This window comes from Nilaparvata lugens, chromosome 5 (genome assembly GCF_014356525.2).
Source record: "Nilaparvata lugens isolate BPH chromosome 5, ASM1435652v1, whole genome shotgun sequence".
In the NCBI taxonomy this organism is placed as follows: domain Eukaryota; kingdom Metazoa; phylum Arthropoda; class Insecta; order Hemiptera; family Delphacidae; genus Nilaparvata; species Nilaparvata lugens.
In genome coordinates, this window is record NC_052508.1 from 31,411,796 (window position 1) to 31,434,452 (window position 22,657).

Below are 22,657 nucleotides of genomic sequence, written 5' to 3' on the forward strand. Positions count from 1 at the left end.
AGTAGGTTATATGGAGCAACAGTGCAGCAAAATCAAAATGAAGTTGGTAACAGTGACTGCTGTCGCTGCTATAGTGAGCAGAGGTGCAACGAAGCACAACGCGCTAATTATTACTATTATATATTATATCGAGGACAACAACAGCACAGTGCCACCACAGCACACACCACACAGCCGCCTCGCCATTCAAACACTACTAAGTTATTTGATGGATTTCAGGCAATTTTACCCACTTTTCATATTCAATGGTAACTGTAGGAAAAACTTAATGTGAAATACGTGCGCAAAGTTCCTCTGCTGCACTCAAGAAACCATTCCGCCCTCGCCTACGGCTCGGGCGTAAACGTTTCTTTCGGTGCAGCAAACTGTCACTTTGCGCACTAGTTGCACAAATAACTATAAAAGGGTACTGAGATCTATTTTTGAATATTGAACATGTGCTTACTGTACTTACTTTTCTCTGCAGAAAATGTCTTACATGAATCTATTACAACATATTTCGAACCAGTTGCCACTTCATGGTCTCTCAATTTAGCAACTACGTCGTCTAATGTTTTACAATTTACAAAACTCATTATTATTAATCCATTTCAGCATCATAACATAAACATAACCAATTCTTTCAACAAGCAACCAATTGAACTCTATCAAAGCAAAGTATCGTATCGTTGTCAAATCAACAGATTATCAATTCTAAGCAACTTGGATGTCGATGATATAAGCACAGTATACATACAGTACGGAAACTTGGCTATATCCTGACGCCAAAATCCGCCATCTTGTTAGGAAGTGCCGCATAGTAATAATATTGATGGTAGGTTCGGATCACTTTAATGATCCGGATCAATTGATCTCGTTCACTGCCACGAGCCAATCAGAAGACCAGGATTGGAACTTCCCAAGGTCACGTGACGTGTTTAGTATTGGCGTCATGTAAAAAGCATTGGTTGGATAGACGATTGATTACAAGTTTCCATTCTGTATATTCTGTGATATAAGTATCCACGACGTTATTTTTATCATGACGTCATGACTCTGCTCTCCTCCTTGTGAAAAAGTGTTCACCAACATCTACAGCCAAATCCACCCATCTTGACGTCACGCGTCGTAAAGAAATTATAGAAAACTTTTTTGAGTTTGTTGCGTAAGTGTTTGTGGCAAAGACCTTAAAGAGATAAGGATCATCTTTAAGGTCTTTGGTTTGTGGTGTTTAACTTACATTGATGTTAGCTTGGTTGTGAAGTCAAGATGGGTGGATTTGGCAGTAGATGTTGGCTTCAGAGGCTAGACTTCCCAGCGTGTCTATTCTATAACTGGTCTAAGATTCATACTAAAAGTCGATGAAGCCAACATCTACTGTCAAATCCACCCATCTTAATGTCACTACAGTGACGTCATGCATCGTATAGAAATTATAGAAAACTTTTTTGAGTTTGTGGTGTTGGTGTTTAACTTACATTGTTGTTAAACATAGCTTGTTTTCCATAGCAGATTATTATTTATTTATGTAACTATCATTTATGAAAATAAATCTCCTGCGCAGTATATAATTGCACTGAAATTTTTAGGAAAAAAAGTGGAATATTTTTTCATGCATAAGTTGAAATTTATACACATAAATATTGTAAGTTGTAACTGTAATATTATCCTTGGTTATGATGTAAGTGAACCCATTGCAGCATGACAATAAATTGGTTTTGTAGGCTACTGTACCTTATTATTTCCAAAACACATTATAACTTTGAAGCCGATATCACATAACACATCATAAGTTAACAGATATCGTTTTTGACCGTAGCTAGAGATAACCTAAAAACACCATGAATCTGAAATAGGCACAATCTGAAAGTTTTCAATAGGATGCGTGACGTCACTGTTGTGACGTCAAGGTGGGTGGATTTGGCAGTAGATGTTGGCTTCAGAGGCTAGACTTCTCAGCGTGTCTATTCTATAACTGGTCTAAGGTTGTCTGTGTCTTGTTTTTTGTTTGTAATAATTTTGAAATCTATTTGAGGTTAGCTTCAATTTTTGTACTTTTATAAAATTCAATTTTAATTAGTTCTCGGACTTGGATAGAGTCGGTCATTAGAGGAATAAGCATTGGTAAGAGTTGTGAAGAATAAGTTGACAATTATTGTTGTATTTGTAAAAAATATTTTTACAATACCGTACTGTATCCATTGCTTCTTCCAAAGTTGCTACTATTAGATTGTAAGTTGCATCCTGATTTTTATGTGATATTTAAAATTCCTCATTAAATAAATAGGGGTAGTCATGAGGAATGGATGGGTACATTTGGTAAATTTCCGTGTTGTAAGAGCCCTTGCTGATGTGGCTACCAGGGTTATTTTGTCTCCTACTCAGCCTTTACTTGTAAAGTCCAGGTTGAGTAGTTGAGTTGGCTTCTACCTCTTGTGTTGTAGCCATGAAAGTCAATCCTCAGGCTCAAACTTTTCAAGGCGCCCTTGATGGTTTTAAGGGATATGAATAGTGATGTGAATCGGGAATATTCCCGGCTAAGCTCTAGCCGGCCTGCTCCCCCTGCTATCTCAGTTATTATTGAAGATATCGACTCAATTTTTTTTTTAAATGAAAGAGGAAGACAAAATAAAGCGCGCTAGCATATTTTTATACCATTTGATTTAATTTTAATATTAGAAATAGTTGTTTCAAAACTAACCTTATTCTATAGAATGGACGATTCTAAATTATAATGATTTGTATCAACTATTATTAAAGATATTATGGGACTAAATTTTTTTTAATGAAAGAAGAAGAAAAAATACGTGTCGGTAACTGAATAACAATTATAATCAATGAAATTTAATGTTATTAATATTAACAGCAAATTTTGAATTTTGTCCAACCTATAATACTATCATGTTTTTACTAGCACCATAGAGTTGTAGAGTTATAGAGTTGCTGCTCTATTCTCTACAGGTCACAAATTTGAAGCATGCTAAAGCCTTGTACACACGTCCGTACAGATTCGCGCGAACAATCGTATGTACATATGCCTCAACACTCACTGTACGTCCTTGTGGACGCGATCCACGTATGCCTCGGCATTCAAAAAGCTATCTGATTTGCAGACGACACGAAGACATGGTAGATGTAGATTTTCCACATGACAACAATGGCGTCATTCCATCATTGAAGATAGTTATCACAAATTGCAGCAGTATCATTTTATTTCAATGACTTATATAATGAAATCAAAAATAAAACTTGACAAACGATGTTGGTGGGTTGAACGATTGTAGGTTGAAGTAAGGAAATAAATTGCTACATGACATAAGATTGACAGTTCAAACTTTATTAGGTTGTCAAAAAATTATCTTGTTAATATACTGAATCTAATTCAACTAGTTATCTAAACAATAATGATATCATCATGAGGGAATCAATAACTCCACAAGAACGATTGGCTCCAACTTTGAGATTCTTGACATTAGGCGATTCATTTGTTGGTTTCCAATATCTATTCTGAATCTCAAAAAAAGAAAATTTCTACAATAAATCCAGAAGTTTTGATGACCTAATCAAAGCACTCAACACTGTCTCACAAAATTGACAGTCTTCTTTAAGGAAATTAGCCATAAATTGAATCAAATACCAAGTTGCTGCCCATTTTAAACTAACTCTGCTTATACACATGACAAAACAAGATTCTCCAAAAGATTAGCTTCAAGATCTACCTTTAAGGGAATACTAGTTCAAAGTTTGAATAAATCTCTCTATAGATAGCCTAGCTATCTAAAACATATAATATCATTTTATTGAAGATTACAATTTTAATTAAAAACTCTGATTGATAACATGAAACAAACACAAGATGATTTGATAGTCACAGTAAAATAATATTTGAGCTATACTCTCTTGTAGGAGCCCTTTAGAGAAGCTTTTTTCACTTAAATTATGCAGTTCTAAATTTGTTAATCATGATACAAATTATATATTCCATGCATGTTTCTATTTAAATATTTGACAATCCACATATCCTACAAAATTACAAAAATCCTACAATTTACAATTAGTTATTGGATCACAATTTGATTTGTCATTCATTAACCTAATTCATTGGAATTAGTTTATGACGCCTTCAATGTTTACGTTTTGCCTCACCCGTATGGCAAAATCGCGTCCACACGTACATTCAATGCTCGCCCGAGGCGCCTTTGAGCACGCCAAAATACCGACAGGGTTCCGGTTCGCCCACATGCCTCAGCGAACAGTGTCCACACGTGCGAATGCAAGCCCATACACGTATGCTCACCCGAGGCAAACGTACGTGTGTACACCGTTTAAATAGAGTTGTCATCGGTTTTTGAAATTGCTCGATAAGAAAGATTCCGATTTCAACTTGTTCGATTAATGATTCAAGAGTTCAATATTTATTTTATTGTTTTTTTATTGTTATTGTTTTACAAACTTCAATTTGATATATTTAAATTATAATTTGTTCTACATTTTTTCCCATTATTGGAATACTTAATACATAATCGGGGAGTCCGATCTCACTAGGCATCAAACCTGCATCCTTGTAGAAACCAATCTGAAAAAACAAACCAATTCAAACTTTTTTTTGAAAAAATTGGAAACCCCAATGGGTACTGAATTTGTAAAGTCTCATTTAGGTATTAATAATTAAAGTTTATTTATTTATTCAATCATTCAGAATTATACAACTTACAGAAAAGTACCACAGGCTAACTTATGCTTAAAACGGTTCCAGTTATAATTTTCACTACCTATCTTCAATTTTTTCAAAAAAAAATCCAATTTTGGGAAAAAAATAATTTTGAATTAGAACTCAAATGTATCAAATTTGAATAAAAATTCTAATTCCATCAAAGAGCTAACCATTACTGCTGACCACATTTTCTTCTGTATTTAATGCTATTGATGAAGTTGATAGGAAATCTGGAAAATATCAAAAATGTGCCAGTTGTTTGCCTGAAAAATGTTGAGAATATTTTTAAATGGAGCTAACCATAATTACTGCTGACCACATTTTCTCCTGTATCTAACGATATTGATGAAACCCTACCTACCAAAGTTTGATGTGACTATCAAACCTTAAGTGATGAAGACTGAGCAAGTCTGAGGGTTGCTCAGTCTTTATCTGGTAAGGCTTTGTTATATTAGGTTGGAAAATGCTTGGTTAGAGGGGAGCTCAATGGTTGGGCTGGACTGCATTTGTTAGTTCGAGTTAGGCTTTGTTGGGTTGGGGATAATAAAAAACTCAGGTTACAAAGGTTTGGGTTGAAAAAGGTTAGGTTAGGGGAGGTTAGGTTGGAAAGATTTTGCATAGAAAGGATTTGGTTAGGAGGCATTAGCTTAGAAACACTTAGGTTGAGAAAATCTTAGGTTAGGAGATACTTAGGCTAGGAAACTGTTGGGTTGGGAAAAATTAGGTTAGAAAAAGCTTTGGTTTGTGAAAGCTTAGGTTATGAAAAGCTTTGGTTGGGGAAAGCTTCGATTGGGAAATGCTTAGGTTAAAAAAAGCACAAGTTAGGGAAAGCTTAGGTTGGGGAAAAATTGGTGAGGAAAAGCTAAGGTTGGAAAAATCTAAGGTTAGGGAAAGCCTATGTTAGGAAAAGATAAGGTTAGGAGAAGCTAAGGTAAGGAAAAGCTTTGGTTGGGGAAAGCTTAGGTTAAGAAAACCTTGGGTGAGGAATAAGCTTAAGTTGGGAAAAGCTCTGGTTAGGAAAGCTTAGGTTAGGAGAAGCTAAGGTTGGGAGAATCTAAGGTTGAGTGAAGCTTAGGTTAGGGAAAGCTTTGGTTAGTGAAAGCTTAGGTGAGGAAAAGCTTTAAGTTAGGAGAAACTTAGGTAAGGTTGGGTTAGGTTAGGTTAGGTTAGGAAAAGCTTAGGTTAGGTTAGGTTAGGTTAGGTTAGGTTAGGAAAAGCTTAGGTTAGGTTAGGTTAGGTTGGGTTAGGTTAGGTTAGGTTAGGTTAGGAAAAGCTTAGGTTAGGTAAGGTTAGGTTAGGAAAAGCTTAGGTTAGGTTAGGTTAGGTTAGGTTGGGTTAGGTTAGGTTAGGTTAGGCTAGGAAAAGCTTAGGTTAGGTTAGGTTGGGTTGGGTTAGGTTAGGTTAGGTTAGGAAAAGCTTAGGTTAGGTTAGTTAGGAAAAGCTTAGGTAGGTTAGGTTGGGTAGGTTAGGTTAGGTTAGGTTAGGTTAGGTTAGGAAAAGCTTAGGTTAGGTTGGTTAGGTTAGGTTAGGTTAGGTTGGTTAGGTTAGGTTAGGTTAGGAAAAGCTTAGGTTAGGTTAGGTTAGGTTGGGTTAGGTTAGGAAAAGCTTAGGTTAGGTTAGGTTAGGTTAGGTTAGGTTAGGTTAGGAAAAGCTTAGGTTAGGTTAGGTTAGGTTAGGAAAAGCTTAGGTTAGGTAAGGTTAGGTAAGGTTAGGTTAGGAAAAGCTTAGGATAGGTTAGGTTAGGTTGGGTTAGGTTAGGAAAAGCTTAGGTTAGGTTAGGTTGGTTAGGTTAGGTTGGGTTAGGTTAGGTTAGGTTAGGAAAAGCTTAGGTTAGGTTAGGTTAGGTTAGAAAAGCTTAGGTTAGGTAGGTTAGGTTAGGTTAGGTTAGGTTAGGTTAGGTTAGGAAAAGCTTAGGTTAGGTTAGGTTAGGTTGGTTAGGTTAGGTTAGGTTAGGAAAAGCTTAGGTTAGGTTAGGTTAGGAAAAGCTTAGGTTAGTTAGGTTAGGTTGGGTTAGGTTAGGAAAAGCTTAGGTTAGGAAAAGCTTAGGTTGAGAAAAGCATGGGTTAGGAAAAGCTTTGGTTGGGAAAAGTTAAAATTGGGGAAACCTCAGGTTAGGAGAAGCTTAGGTTAGGAGAATCTAAGGTTAGGTAAAGCTTAGGTTAGGAAAAGCTTTGGTTAGGGGAAGCTTTGGTTAGTGAAAGCTCAGGTTAGGAAAAGCTTTAGGTTGGAAAAGCTTTGATTAGGGAAAGCTTTGGTTAGTGAAAGCTTAGGTTTGGAAAAGCTTTGAGTTAGGAGAAACTTAGGTTAGGAGAAGCTTGGGTTAGGAGAAACTTAGGTTAGGAAACTGTTGGGTTAGGAAAAGATTAGGTTAGAGGAAGCTCAGGTTAGGAAAAGCTTTAGTTAGCAAAAGCTTTGGTTTGTGAAAGCTTAGGTTGGGAAAAGCTTTGGTTGGGGAAAGCTTTGGTTAGTGAAGGCTTAGTTGAGGAAATCCTTTGAGTTAGGAGAAACTTAGGTAAGGAGAAGCTAAGGTTAGGAAAAGCTTAGGTTGGGAAAAAGCTCAGGTTAGGTAAAGCTTGGGTTAGGTAAAACTTAGGTTAGGAGAAGCTAACGTTAGGTAAAGCTAGGGTTGGGGAAAGCTTTGGTTAGTGAAAGCTTAGGTTAGGAAAAGCTTTAGGTTAGGGAAAGCTTTGAGTTGGGAAAAACTTAGGTTAGGAGAAGCAAAGGTTAGGATAAGCTTAGGTCAGGAAAAAGTCAAGTGTTAGGGAAAGCTTAGGTTAGAAGAAGCTAAGGTTAGGAGAAGCTAAGGTTAGGTAAAGCTTTGGTTAGTTAAAGCTTAGGTTAGGAAAAGCTTTAGGTTGGGAAAAACTCTAGTTAGGTGAAGCTAATTTTAGGAAAATCTCAGATTAGAAAAAGTTTAGTTTAGGAGAGATCTGTTCATGCCCAGGCTCAGTAAGCTTTGGTCATACTTGTTCAGGTTAGTAATTATTTGACTTGGTTCAAGAGTTCTGTTGTGTATTTTTGAAAGAATAAGAACTCTCAGTAGAATTATTTCAATGATCTTTATTGAACACTTTATATTATTGTTAAGTCGAATATGATACAGAATAGAAAATACTAGAACAGGTGAACAGCGCCTTATGAATGTGTCTGTCTTTGTGTTTCAAATTCAATGCCTGTCTGATCTTTTTGAATGTTGTAGTGTAGAAATGTACAATGGATAATAATTTAGATTATAATGCAAATGTTTGTAATATTCATATCATATTCATGTAAAATAAATGTTGTTGGTAATAAATTGAATCAGTGTTTTCTTCATTTCTGTGCAATATTTTATGTTGACTACTCTGTTTAGGCGGTAGGTAGTTCAAATATATATATAACAAGTTCATTCAATTAAAATGTATCATTGTCATAAGAAAATGTGATTAAGAGTAAAGGTTTGTACATTGTCCACCACTTCTTCAACTCCTAGTTCTTAACATTATAGTTCTTTCCATACTCAAAGAGTCTCCACTATTGAAAAATCTCTTTATCTTAACTCTTGAATCCTATCTCAATGTTCAATTGTTCTATTCAATCATCTTAATTACTATAAATATAAATGACTTGAACCTGACATAAATTGACCAGAACCTAATTGTTTTTTTAATGTTTAAATTAGTATTTTAGGATAGAATTTATATTACCGACACCTATTTTTCTTCCTCTTCAATTTAAAAAAAATTGATTGATATCTTAAAAAATAGTTGAGATACAATTTATTGTGAGATACAATTATTGTTAGTCACATAAACCAAAAATTACCAATTTCTGTTCTGTTTCAGGGTCAGCTTTAGAAAGTTAATGTTAATTTAATGAAAAACTCCCCAGAATAATATCTAATTTCTATTTAATTCATCGATTAATCAATTATATTGTATTCCAATGTCCATGCTTGCCTGTAGTTACCTCTTCAATCACTTTCGAAGAAGTTGAATTGATGCGAACATTCATTCGAGCAATCGCTTATTTTGAAATCTTTAATTCGGCCATAAAATATGAGTCAGCTGTGCTATTGGCTTCATTAATCACAGTTCATTCTTCATTGTTTACATAACATCATTCTTCATTGTTGAGTCTCACTTCAGAAATTCAAACTGTTTTTTTTTAATGTTTTAAAAAGTCTTTCAAAATAAAATTCATAGAAGCAACACCTATTTTTCCTTCTTCTTTCATCAAAAAAAAAATTGAGTTGATACCTTCAAAAATAGTTGAGATAATAATATATTTAGAATCGTCCATTCTTCAAAATAAGGTTAGTTTTGAAACAGCTATTTCTAATATTAAAATCTAACTAAATTGTATAAAAATAGGCTAGCGCGCTTTATTTTTTCCTCCTCTTTTATTTAAAAAAAAAAATTTGAGTCGATATCTTCAATAATAACTGAGATAACAGGGGGAGCATGCCGGCTAGAATTTTGCCATATTCCCAGTGGGAAGGAACTTATGATTTGGCAATATTTCCAAGGCCAAGAAATTTTGGGAATTTATAAAATTGCTCTAAAAATAATTGAAATTGATCAATCCCAATCATATTTTACTTCAATATAATCAATAAATCATCATTCTATTTGATATTGATCAAGCTCAGCCACATTTTACATTGATATAATCAATAAATAATCATACTTTGAGCCTTTTTTGTTCACTCACTCACTGTCGTTTAAATACCCTACTCGTATAGTCCATTCAATAAAAGATTATAGAGGAAAAATTTTGGAACACAATTTTTGACCCCGTAGCTCTTTTACGGGTATTAAGGGGGTAAACATATCAAAAGTCCTCACTCCTACACCCTGTGCTAAGGTGGTGGGGGTGGTTTGAAAGTGCCATATTTTGTTTTTATGTATATATCTCGAACAATATGCGCCTTTCGGAATTTTTTTCGAACACAATCATAATATTAAAGCTCACAAATTATCCTACAAGTTTCATTCATTTCATTTTTCCATATCTCTCATAGTTTTCTAGGAATGAGCTCTCTAAGGTATCACATTTTGAAGAAAACCCCTTCCGGCTCCAATTTTTTAATCAAATCAAATCAAATATTTTTTATTGCCATTAACAAATACATGTATCGACAACGTCAATGTAACATAGAGCTAAGCTAAAACATTACACATTAAAATTTGTGCACATGACAATATAAAACAATAAATTAGAAAAGCAGTACAGGCATTCTTACTCAAACCTAAAAGTTTACATTTGTATTTTCAAAGAACTCCTCAATACTATAGAAAGGATTTTCAACCAGCCAAACATCCAATTTTTCAAACAGTTATTCTGTCGAAGGATGTTGAGGAACTCCAACGCGGTAGGTTTTGTTGTTGTCACATCAAAGTCCGCGTTGAAATCACCTCCAGCTACAATGATATAACCCTCCCATTTAGATAGGTGAGTTAGAAGACTCTCAAGAGCGCTTAGAAATACAAATGGATCATAACCTGGCGAATGATAGATACAGATTATTATAATCTTAAATCTATCAACTATGATAGCTGATGCTTCTAGGTTGAATTCAGAAATAAAGCTATCTATATTCAAAGCTCTTGCTTCAATGCCATTTGCTACAAAAATAGCGGTGCCTCCTCTAATGTGGTTTGTTCTACAAAAATAAGAAGAGCAATAGTATCCCTCAGGGTGTGAGTATTCTATTTCATCGTTACACAACCAATGTTCTGTCAGACATAGAAACAGAATAGGAGCCCCTGAACCACTTTTTAAATCTGAAACAAGACTTTCCAAAATAACTGATTTTTTATTCAGCCCTTGTACATTCAAGAACAAAAATCCAATACCTGCCTTCTCAAAGTCGGTGTTATTCAAGCTATATACATCTATATTTACAGGTTCCACCTCACTACAAATCAGACCTTGATGAGGAGATGATATATTCACAAAATAACCATCATCACCTTGACTACAACTATCCACCAGCCTTAGGGTGTCTGGCCTAAAAAAGAATTTGTAAAAGCCCCTAATGGAATGGATTTCTGCTCATCAGCTACCCTATTTACTACTTCCATTATTTTACTACAGACATATTTCTTTCCCCAAGTGTTCAAATGTAAACCATGTGAGGTGTGAAGTCTTCTACCAATGTCACTAATATTAATAAATGAAACATTTCTGGAGTGAAACATAGATTGAAATTTTCCTCATTAGCTTTCTTAATTTCTTGATTGATAGCAGACCAATTTGGAAGGTCATGCCTGTGAGGCACTGAGAACACAATCACATTTTTTGCCCATCGATTTTGCAGATCGTGTAGCTTGCTGCGAAGTGCTGAGTGAAGCTCCTTCCTCTCATTGCAGGCGATATCGTTTCCACCAGCCAAGAAGACGCTCACATCGTTGTCGCTCAGCTCACCCGACTCCTTTGCCACATCCCTGAATTTAGCTCCCGGCTTCACCATGGCAGAGAACTGATCTTTTTGGCCTTATAACTTTTTCGCCACACTGCTCATAAAGCAGCTGTTTTCCAGTCCCTATGTAGATCTGAAAGACCTTATTTGCAGACGACTCTTGTCTGACGTAAGAAACAGGTTTCTTTTCCGGTCTAGGCCAGAAAGTGCTCTCTTTCCAGCCGCTTGGAAGTCCGTAGTTTATAAGTCATCCGCTAGATCGGGCGAGTGTCCACTTTCTTCATCAAAGTCGCCATGATTTCAGTTCGAGTTTCGAATCAAACTAATTCAGCATTCACTTCGCAACCATTTTTATTCAATTATTTATTGTTGATTAGCGCATTCCAAATTTTCAAAAATGCTTGAAGATGACGAAGCCCGTGATATTCCAAGTGAAATTTTAAAAGAATCTGAAATCCTGACTGCAAATCTTCTACCACTAAAATCAAGAGATAGGTACGATAACAAGTATTCTTTATTTTGTATTCTTTATTTATTTTGTCAGCAATACCTGTAGTGTGGCAAAAAATATCGTTCGCACCACGGGCAAAAATGTTTTCTGCTCTAGGTGCGAAATATACTATTTAAAGATTCATTGAAAAAATCCGTGCTAATCATGGGCTCATAGAGCTCACATTCTCTTCAATTTCTCATTATTTTATGCATCTCACAGCGATTGTTGCAACCGTTATAGTGTTGAGTGTGAAATCTTTAGTTCAACAACAACAGATCAATTGTGAGGGAAATTGGGAGGGAATGTTTGGAACACAATATTTTACTTCGCAGCTTTGTTTGAACTAGTTAGATGGTGAACATATCAAAAGTCCTCATCCCTACTCCTTGAGCTTAAGGGATGAGGATACTTTAAAAGTTGCTTTTTTATTTCTGGCTGACACGCATGTAACTGGGAAACAATGCATTTCAGCGACATGGCTAAGCAGGGCCGCCCCGAGGTTAATAGGCGCCCGGGGCGAGATTTTGATATGCGCCCCCCCAAGTATAGAGCGGTGAGGTAGTATTTAAAAGTAAAGCTACATTGCTCTTCCAGGAGGAGAACTTCCATTATGGGTTGCATCCTATCCTTGATAATCATGCTATAGATTTTGTAAGCAGTGTTTAGCAAGCTGATTTCTCTATAGTTGTCACTGGAACTTCTTAGTCCAGTTAATATAGACATAAAAAAGGAGGTGTGCTTGCAATTTATATTGTAGTTATGATTTTTAAATATATTTTTTGGATACATGAGAGAAGACCGGAACAAATAGTCCAGAACCTCGTATTTTCAGCTCATTTTCCAGTTTTCAGCTTTTTCTGCCAAATCCAGTGATCTGACGGAAAAATTTGCTCCAGCCATTGTTTTAGATTATAAAATGAGATCATTCGCAACTATCTATCTCCAATAAGTACTGAGTTATGATTTTTCAAAAAATGAGTGAAATTCAAAGAAAAAAATCAACCTGTATCCTGATCTTAGATTTTAGAGCACAAAAATAGGCCCAGAGGGACTTTGAATTATACATTTAACTAATTGGTAAAAATCGGAAGATATTGAAATTAAAACTCATCAGAATTAATTATGTCTTTAAATTTTACTCATTTTTGAAAAATCATAACTCAGTACTTATTGGAGATGGATATAGATAGTTGCGAATGACCTCATTTTATTCAGAATTTTATAATCTAAAACAAAGGCTGGAGCAAATTTTTACATCCGATTACTGGATTTGACAGAAATAGCTGAAAACTGGAAAATGAACTGAAAATACGAGGTTTTTTGGCCACTCTTTATCTAGAACAAGAAATTTTTGCATGAAGAAATTGGTTCTGGACTTTTCTCATGTATCCAAATAATATTATATTAAAAATCTGGTGAGGCGCACTCACACAACTTTCCTTGCCGTTATGAAAATTGATCACCTTACGCTAGTGCTCTCGCGCATCCCAAGTCTACTATTCAAATACATGAGACAGCTGGTGATAGGACAATAACGCTGAAGACACACGAGTTCTGCTACTTCGTAGTGAATGATTTAATAGAACCAACAGTTGCCAACAGTTTGCAATTTAATAATCATATTTTCTCGAATTTCGAGCTTATTTTCAATTTTAGGTGAACATGTTACTGGACATTAATTGTAGAGATTTTCATGCTCAATCTTTTCCACTTGGATTTTTTTGTTTAAATTGTATATGAAGGCTAATAATTGAGAATCTAAAATCGAACTTCGCATAGATGGGGCGGAGCTCCTGAAATTTTTACAGATATAGGACTTGTTGCAGTTGATAGAGCTTATCAATGACTATTTCAGGTATGAATTTGATCAAAATCGTTGGAATCGTTTTCGAGGAAATTGCGATAAACCCTGTTTTTGACAACATTTTCGCCATTTTAGCCGCCATCTTGGATTGCATTTGATCGAAACTGTTCGTATCGGTTCCGTATAGTGTAAGGACCTTACGTTCCAATTTTCAAGTCATTCCGTTAATTGGGAGATGAGATATCGTGTACACAGACGCACATACACTCATATACACACACACACACACACACACATACACACATACAGATCAATACCCAAAAACCACTTTTTCGGACTCAGGGGACCTTGAAACGTATAGAAATTTAGAAATTGGGGTACCTTAATTTTTTTCGGAAAGCAATACTTTCCTTATCTATGGTAATAGGGCAAGGAAAGTAAAAAATCAGAACTACAATATAAATTGCAAGCACCAATGTATATAGTGACTGGACTATATCTCCCTTCTTGAAAAGAGATTTGACTGTAGCCACTTTCCAAACTTCCGGGATCCTCAATTATTGTCTCCCGCACATATCAAATGGAGGAAGCGAAGTTTGGAGAAAAGTTCCTATGCTTGAACAGCTCCATATTTAAACCATCCATCCAGCTTGTCTTATTGTATACTCTTTTCTCACCTTGTATTCTGCAGGCTTAAACCTATTTAATTTTAAATTTCCGTTGATGTTCCTAAATTGAAAAATTTTGAATTTATTTCAAATTGAAAAATTTTAAATTTATTTTAAATTGAAAAATTTTCAATTTAGAAATACCAATGAAAATTTAAAAATAAATAGGTTTTAGCCTGCAGAATACAAGGTTAGAAAAGAGTATAAAATAAGAAGTTTTATCACCCAGCATTGGGCAATGAAGCGACCAATGACGACTTGCAGGTTGCAGGGTCAGTGGGCGCGCACAGGCTCACTCAATGACTGGAAAAATATACACCTATGCTATGCGTAGAGTGACTGTATTTACCAAAGTTTTTATTGTTTATGCCACAATTAACACCACACATATAAGTAATGAGTTATACATAGAAATGGATTGATAAGAAAATGGTTCAAAACCTTCAACGTGAAGGTGAAATAAAGGTACTTGAACCGAAAATGTCGGGGCGCTAATCATCATACGTCCGCGGCGCCCCCCTAGCCGCGGCTCCCGGGGCGACCGCCCCGGTCGCCCACCCTTTGGGCGGCCCTGTGGCTAAGTGAGTAAAAATGAAGCTAGATAAATTTCCTACAAGCTTTGTACAGTAGAGTTTTGTGATATCTTCTATAGTTTTTCAGATATTCACTTTTAAAAGTGTAAAATCTTTGAAAATACAGTTATTCTTCCAACTTTTTGCACTTTCAGGGCTTATTACTCAACAACAAGCATCGAAAAAATGTAATTTTTTATACAGGGGGTAGGAGTGAGGACTTTTAATATGATTACTCCCTTACTATCCTTAAAAGAAGAGCTATGGGGTCAAAAATTGTGTTCCAAAATTTTCCCTCTATAATATTTCATTGACTGGACTATATGACTATTTAAAAGACAGTGAGTTGTAGAGCATTCAATTCTCTTCAATTTAATATATTTTTTCATCATTTTTAACTTAGGAGTAGGAGTGAGGACTTTTTATATGCTTACCTCCTCACTACCCTTAAAATGACTTCGAGGACAAAAATTTGGCTCCAAACTTTTCCCTCTATATCTTTTTGAGCATTCGTTGCCTGGACTAGTATCTTATTACAAGCCTCAATGACTCTTGAAAGGTTGTGAGGTGTGAAATTATTTTCTTTTTAATAGTGAATTAAACTCGATATGCTCCTTGTTTTAGTTTAGCCTATTTTGCTGTATTTTATAATTTCTAATTTTTGGATTTATATTCTATTCTAATCTTTATTTAGGGGTCAATTATTTTTGTGCGGAGAAATTGAATAAAATCTTGCAATGAAAGTTAAATTACACTCAATACTTTCTTGACTTGATCTACAGGCATTTATTAGTAAGTAAAAAAATCTTATTCAACTTGTAAGACATGAAAGTAGCATTATAATAGTGGTGCAATTGAATGATTTATTGAGTGCTCATTTCTCCTTTCAGTCTATGAACTTCAAATTACTGTTTTCTTTTAACTTACTACAATTTATAAGTTATTCATCCTTATATTTCTTACATAAATCTGTTGTATAACAGGTGATTGAGACCTTGTGTAACAAAAAACGTCTTTTTCGGTCATTTTTTATGAAATAAATCATAAATTTCCTTACGTTCCCATAAATTCCCGGGAATTTATGATTTTTGGGAATATTTCTCTTAAATTCCCTGGGAATATTTCCTCGATCTTAAATTCCCGGGAATTTTACATCACTAGATATGAATATATGTAGAGGCAGATGACAGTCATGACCGATTCAAGACATAACAGTGGACAACCATGATCAATTATGCCAGAGCCAGTTATGATTCTGATGGCCCTCTTCTGTAGTACAAGAACTATTTCAACGCAACTGGCACAACCTACTTTTTTCTTAACGACTTGGTAGGCCTTGTCTGACGTGTACTGCCATCTCGATACTTGAAAATATGAAAATTGTGAAAACTGAAAAGTTATATAATTTAAACTCTTGACGCAACCCATCCGGCATTGCTGGTATTGGTGAAGAGGAAGGTAATTCAGGTAACCCCAGTGCTCAAATACATCACAATTTCTAGAAAGAAAGAGATTATAGGCAGTCCTAATTGCTTTTAGGTAAGCAATGTGAGGTTTGTTAACGAAGCTCCTTTGATATCTAAGAAGAAGCCCATTCTATAACTTGTTTCAGTTGGCCATAGAAAATTTCTTAGATTATTATCATGAATATTTTTATATTTACGGTTTATCTCTATTAGATACAAAAAAGCTCAATAAGTTTTTCTTTGAAATGTTAATCAAAATGTTATAGTAATAGCGTTTGTCTGATCATGTTGACTTATACTATGTTGATCCTATCATTTATAAGTTCATGTTTGGGTAGTTTTTTAGGTAAGTATCCTGTTGGACAGACTTTATCATTGTTTTAATCTTGTGGAATATTTAAAAATGTAAGATTATTTATACCCTTGTAGTAGAATACATTTTTTTGACAAGACAGTACTTAGAAGATCAATACAAAATACATCAGCCATGGTTCAAAAAAAAAAAAAAAACGATTACCATTTAATCGTTTACAAGGCGTGTTAGTCGCAATACAATATGGGAGAGGGGGGCAGTTGTGGAAAAAATTCAGATTTTATTTTTTGTATTTTTTTCTAATGGATCAAATGTTACCAAATAATTTTTAAATTCAACTTCGGTATTCACTTCAAGATTTCTTGTGCACATATTTGAAAAAACTTTGATCCAAGTACCTGAAAGAAATATTTTTCAAAACCCTTACATCCTGTCCATAAGTACCCCATCACGGGTTAGTTGTGAACAGGTCTGGGGCAGTTGTTGACATGGCAAAAAAGAGAACACCATGTCATCAGTAACAAACTTTTAATGCATGAATTACTTTAATATACATACAAAAATTTTATATTTTAGGTCATGTCATTTGATTTTAAACTCATCCCTTAATATTACTTGAACCTTACATAATTATTATACTTGAACGAAATTGAACTTGAAATGAAAAATATTCACTGCCCTATTCGTTCCTCCTACAGTGCTAGGTTGAGGCAACTTACAAATTGCCTCTCCATTGGTTATTTCACTTATATCCTTTACCTGATGGTTAAGCCGGATATGTGGACACTGTCCACATGTGCCCCTTTTTTGCTGTCCAAATGTAGCCCATGTTGCAACATTAAATACAATGCTTAATTTCTCATTTGAGGTTAGGTTTTGATGCAACTTCCACACATCAAATTATAGCTAATAAACTGTTCTATCCAATGGTTCAACTCCTATACCATTAGAACCAGCGTGTCAAATATTATTAAACAAGAACTTTTAATCATAAATTATTTACTTTCACCTATCAAAATCAAACTATGTTTATTTACATCAGTTAGGGCCGTTTGCACAGTGTAAGTTTAACTAAAGCTTAAACCAAATCTGGATTTTTTTGGTTTGAACTAAAATTCCGTTTGCACAGTATCAGTTTAAACTCTGTATTGAGTTTAAACTCTGGGAAAGTTTAAACCTTCAAAGCAGGAGGTTCAAACCAAATAATTTGGATTAACTTGACATCTGTAAAGATTTGATGGGGAAACAGCTGATAGTAAATTATTTTTCGACGCTTGTTTTTAATGCTTCTGTAGACAATAATAATTATTATTAATTTAGGTTATAGTGAATCATTATTCGAATGTAAAAATAATTATAATGGAGGAATTGTTAGAAGTTTTTAATGCGATTGATAAAGATGACAGTGAAGAAATTTTGAAACTGAGAAAAATTGGGCAAAAAAAATAATTTGATTTCTGGGATAGAGAATTTTTTAACGGTGAGTACAGCAACTGCCAATTTAGTATTTTGATTGAATAAACCACTTGATAGGAATTAAGGCAATTTTTAACAGAAAACATGTTTTTAATAACACATAACTGAGATATATTTCTAATAAACGAGGAAGACCGTAGTAGATTCAAGCGTAACAAAATAACTTTTTTATCTTACATTCTAAAATATATTTTCTGGTGCCAACTAAACATAAGTTTTTAAAGAATATCTTGATCGCTTTTCACTTTTATAACCATACAGCTTACAGCTCTGTGGATTTTGAACAAGAACAAGAAAATACTAATATAGTAGCTACATAACCTCAATTAACTGATGGTTTGTAAACAAATAACAAATTCCCAGTAAAAATCAGCCTTCCTGATATTATAAACGATGATATTCTTATATACCTTATATACCTTATATACCTCCTTCTTCATCCATTACCCACATCTGTGGGATCGATGGCGTCATTACACAATAAAAAAAATCTGGTGTGGTACACTCACACAACTTTCCTTGCTCATATTCGAAACTACGATCAGACTTTTGTATATGTGTATATATAATTGTTTTCAGAGTACTTTTTCCTTTGTGTAAATTGTGAAATTCAATGATTTTTTTTAGTCATCATTTTTTTAAAGTCGTCAAAACAGCTGTTCTACAGATGAAATATCTCGACTATGTGTTCTTTTTATGAACTGCTCTACCTACCTACCTCATGCACGAGAAGGAGGTTACAAAGTCCATTTCTCAAGGATGGGGTGGACCCCCCATTAGTTTCCCAGAAAGGAGACTCATGCCAGTTAATAGAGCTGATAAATAACTATACAGAGTATGAATTTGAAAAAAAATCGGTCAAGTTATTTTGAAAAAAATCGTGAAAAACATGGTTTTTAAGTAATTATCCGCCATTTTTCTCAAGAATATTACGGAGCTCCTGCAATTTTCCAAGGAAAAAACTCATGTCATTTCATAGGACTTATGAATAGCTACCCATGGCTTGAATTTGAAGAAAATCGTTAGAGCCGTTTTCGAGAAAACCGTGAAAAACCTGGTTTTTGGTCATTATCCGCCATTTTTCTCAAGAATATTACGGAGGTCATGGAATTTTCCCAGAAATGAGACTCATGCCAGTTGATAGTGCTTATGAATATCTATCCATGGTATGAATTTGAAGTAAATCGTTAGAGCAGTTTTCGAGAAAACGGTGAAAAACATGGATTTTTAGTCATTATCCGCCATTTTTCTCAAGAATATTACGGAGCTCCTGAAATTTTCCCAGAAATGAAACTTATGCCAGTTGATAGGGCTTAAAAATAGCTATCCATGGTATAAATTTGAAGAAAATCGTTGGAGCCGTTTTTGAGAAAACCGTGAAAAACATGGTTTTTTAGTCATTTTCCGCCATTTTTCTCAAGAATATTACGGAGCTCCTGAAATTTTCCCAGAAATGAGACTTATGCTAGTTGATAGGGCTTATAAATAGCTATCCATGATATAAATTTGAAGAAAATCGTTAGAGCCATTTTCGAGAAAAACGTGAAAAACATGGTTTTTTAGTAATTATCCGCCATTTTTTCCGCCATCTTGAATTGAATTTTATTGAATTTCTTATTGTCGGGTCCTCATGGTATAGGGACCTTAAGTTTAAAATTTCAAGTCGATCGGTTAATTAGGAATGGAGTTATCGTGTTCACAGACATACACACACACACACATACACACACACACACACACACACACACACATACACACATACACACACACAGACCAATACCCAAAAATCATGTTTTTGGACTCAGGGGACCTTGAAACGTATAGAAAACTTGAAATTGGGGTACCTTAATTTTTTTTGGAAAGCAATACTTTCCTTACCTATGGTAGTAGGGCAAGGAAAGTAACAACACTTTCATACTCAAGTCAAGATCAAGATGGCAGAAAGTGACTAAGTAGTTAAAATTTGAGTCAGATCATCACTCATGTATTCACGCACTTCATAGTAGGCTCTGACTCTCATAAATCCGGTCACCACTCTCTCAAAATCACGCAAATCCAACTGCTTCACTCCTGCAGGCAGTCTATTGAAGTAGCGTAATGCTGCACTCCCATAACACACCTGCGACCTCTGAAGATGTACCCTCGGGATGTCAAGCAGCTCTCGATGCCTAGTGTTGTGATGGTGCACATCATTCCGAGTCAACAAACCATGCTGATTCTTCTTGACATGCAGCAGGCAGAGAAGAAGGAAGTGGCTGACAACTGTCATAATACCCAGTCTTACAAAAAGGGGCTTGCAGTGTGCTCGATGTTTACTAGCAGTTATAATCCGTGCAGCCCGTTTCTGCAGCTTAAGTACTTCCACCACCCTTGCTGAATGACCCCACATGAGCAGACCATAGGAGATATGGCAGTGGAAAAGTGCATGGTAAGTCATTACCAGATATGCCTCTGTCACATGTCCCATCAGCTTCAGCAACAAGAAACAAATTCGCGACAGCCTCCTGGTCACTTGTTGGATGTGGCTAGCCCAGTTCAGTTTTAAGTCCAAGACAAACCCTAACAGCTTTACAGGGTCCTGTTCAGCTGGCAGGCTGCGAGACAAACTGCAGATTATGTTTTGTGTCTTGTTCTCATTCAACTGAAAGCGATTTGCCTGGAACCATGAGGTTGAAGATTGGAGATGCTCTGCTGACAGTTCTAGCACATGCTGTAGGTCCACTCCAGATGACAATAAGGACGTATCATCAGCAAATAGCAGAGTCGAGCCGTTGTTGTCCAAGTCATTTATCATTATGATAAACAGGATTGGTCCCAGTATTGAACCCTGTGGCACTCCAAAATTCACAGGAAGTGGGCTGGAAGAAGCTCCTCCAAGAGACACCACTTGTGCCCTCCCAGTCAGGTAGGAATTCAATAGAGACAAAGCTGAGTCCACAATCCCATAGTAATGGAGCTTATCAGACAAAATTCCATGGTCAACGCAGTCAAATGCTCTGCTTAGGTCACAAAGAGTCAGTGCTAGGGATTCACCATCCTCAAAAGCTGAACCAATCCGTTCAGCAACCCGATTTACCGCATCAAAAGTAGACCTCCCTCTGCGAAAACCGAATTGCATGTTGAAAAAAGGTTATTCCTCTCAAAGAAGTCCTCAAGTTGGGGCTTGATGACTGCTTCAACCACCTTACCAAAGATTGGAGTGATGGATATAGGCCTGTAGCTGTTTAGGCTCTGGTGGTCACCCTTCTTGTAAACCGGAGTGGTTCTAGATGTTTTCAAGAAGTCTGGAAAGATGGCAGTCCTCAGGCAATCATTAACTGCCACAGCAAGTGGATCAACAATTTCCTCAATCACCTCACGAAGCATGAATGCAGACATTCCATACACATCAGGACTTTTCGATGGCTTGAATGATTTGACAATCTTCCTCAGGGCCAATGAAGTGATGGGGCGGAAGAAAGAGAGGCGTGCATGCACTGCTGGAACTCGTGCAGCCAGTACAGCAGGGTCTGCAGCAGCAGTGGGCAGTTCACCTACAATGCTATTCACTGATTCAATGAAGAAATCATTGAATGCATCCGGACTCGCAAACTCCAATTTTCTCACTGGCAAGGCACGATGAGAATTTATAACATCCCAGGCTGCCTTACAGCGGTTTGGAGCATTGTCAATTTTGGCTGCTGTTGCTACCTTCCTAGCCAACTCAACTTGCTTCTTGTAGATGGATTTAGCACGTCTATATCTCCTCCTGTCACCATCATCACCTCCTTCACACCTATTTTTTAGAGCCAACATAACTTCCTTGATCGCAGCAAGATCATCATTATACCACTCCTGATGACTCTTCATACGGCCCTGTAATACGGCCCGGTAATAGTTCTATTACCAACTTAACGCTAAACTAGTTTAACGTAAACTGAATTAGTAAATGCACTAAGAAAATCAATTCAAGTTTAAACTTTCAGATTAACTTAAACTCGATTAACTTAATCGAGTTTAGCAATCTATAGGCCTACTGTGCAAACGGCCCTTATAAACAGCCATATGCAATGATTTTCCCCTGAGAGATAGGTTATCTGTCCACAACATAGTGACAAAACTTTGAACTCACAAGCTTCACTGATTGGCAGAAAATTTGAAATGTCCACTTGTGCCCCCGTCCACTCCTGCCCCCCTTCATCCCCTACTTATTCTAGGATTTTTATAGTTCCCACATCGTCGGCTCAAAGTGAGCCGACGATGAGGGCTCAAAGTAAGCCGACAATAGTTAACTTCCGATGAGATGGCCTCTGGTTGTCATTTGAGAAAATGAAAACCAGGGGCATGCAATTTTCCACCAAACGACTAGCTTCTGTCAGAACTCAAATGGCTTATTTTGGGTAGGATAATTTAACATATTTATCCTTTTAAAAATATCAGTCCTAATTTTATCATTAACTTACAATGATTAATATGTTTGAATTCATTTTTTTCAGATTGGGAGAAATATTTCTTCTTTACTATGAATGGCAATATCTATTTGACAGTCATCAAACAAGGAGCTGAGGGAAGAATATATAAAGTAATTTATTTACAAAAATCGACTATTGTTAAAGAAAGGTTCAAAAAAGAGTACAGACATCCCGATTTAGATAATTTTCTAACAAAAGAGAGAATAAAATCAGAAGCACGCTCTATGATACGTTGCAAGGAAGCAGGTAAGCTTTCTCCTTGCTTAAATGCTTCATAATATATATTTTGATTATCATTTTTTTCTTCAACTTAATCAT

The 22,657-nt window shown here is 35.7% G+C and overlaps 2 protein-coding genes across 6 annotated transcripts in view; one reads left to right on the forward strand and one right to left on the reverse strand.

The window, feature by feature from the left end:
* The first annotated feature begins 1,808 nt into the window (after nt 1-1,808).
* The window catches only part of LOC111057989 (EKC/KEOPS complex subunit bud32), a 39,696-nt gene continuing 18,847 nt past the window's right edge, over nt 1,809-22,657 (forward strand). Inside the window, exons 1-3 of one of the 5 annotated variants that reach the window (XM_039428168.1) lie at nt 1,951-2,103; nt 15,328-15,425; nt 22,364-22,585. In XM_039428168.1, the coding sequence (XP_039284102.1) occupies nt 22,390-22,585 (196 nt within the window). In that variant the 5' untranslated portion in view covers nt 1,951-2,103; nt 15,328-15,425; nt 22,364-22,389. Of the gene's footprint in view, nt 2,212-15,327; nt 15,426-17,557; nt 17,893-22,363; nt 22,586-22,657 lie in introns of those variants that run through there. The other 4 variants (XM_039428169.1, XM_039428167.1, XM_039428170.1 and 1 more) reach the window with 4 other exon arrangements.
* On the reverse strand, nt 20,961-21,737 carry LOC120351595. Its single transcript, XM_039429447.1, has one exon. The coding sequence runs from the start codon at nt 21,735-21,737 to the stop codon at nt 20,961-20,963; it is 777 nt and encodes a 258-aa protein (XP_039285381.1).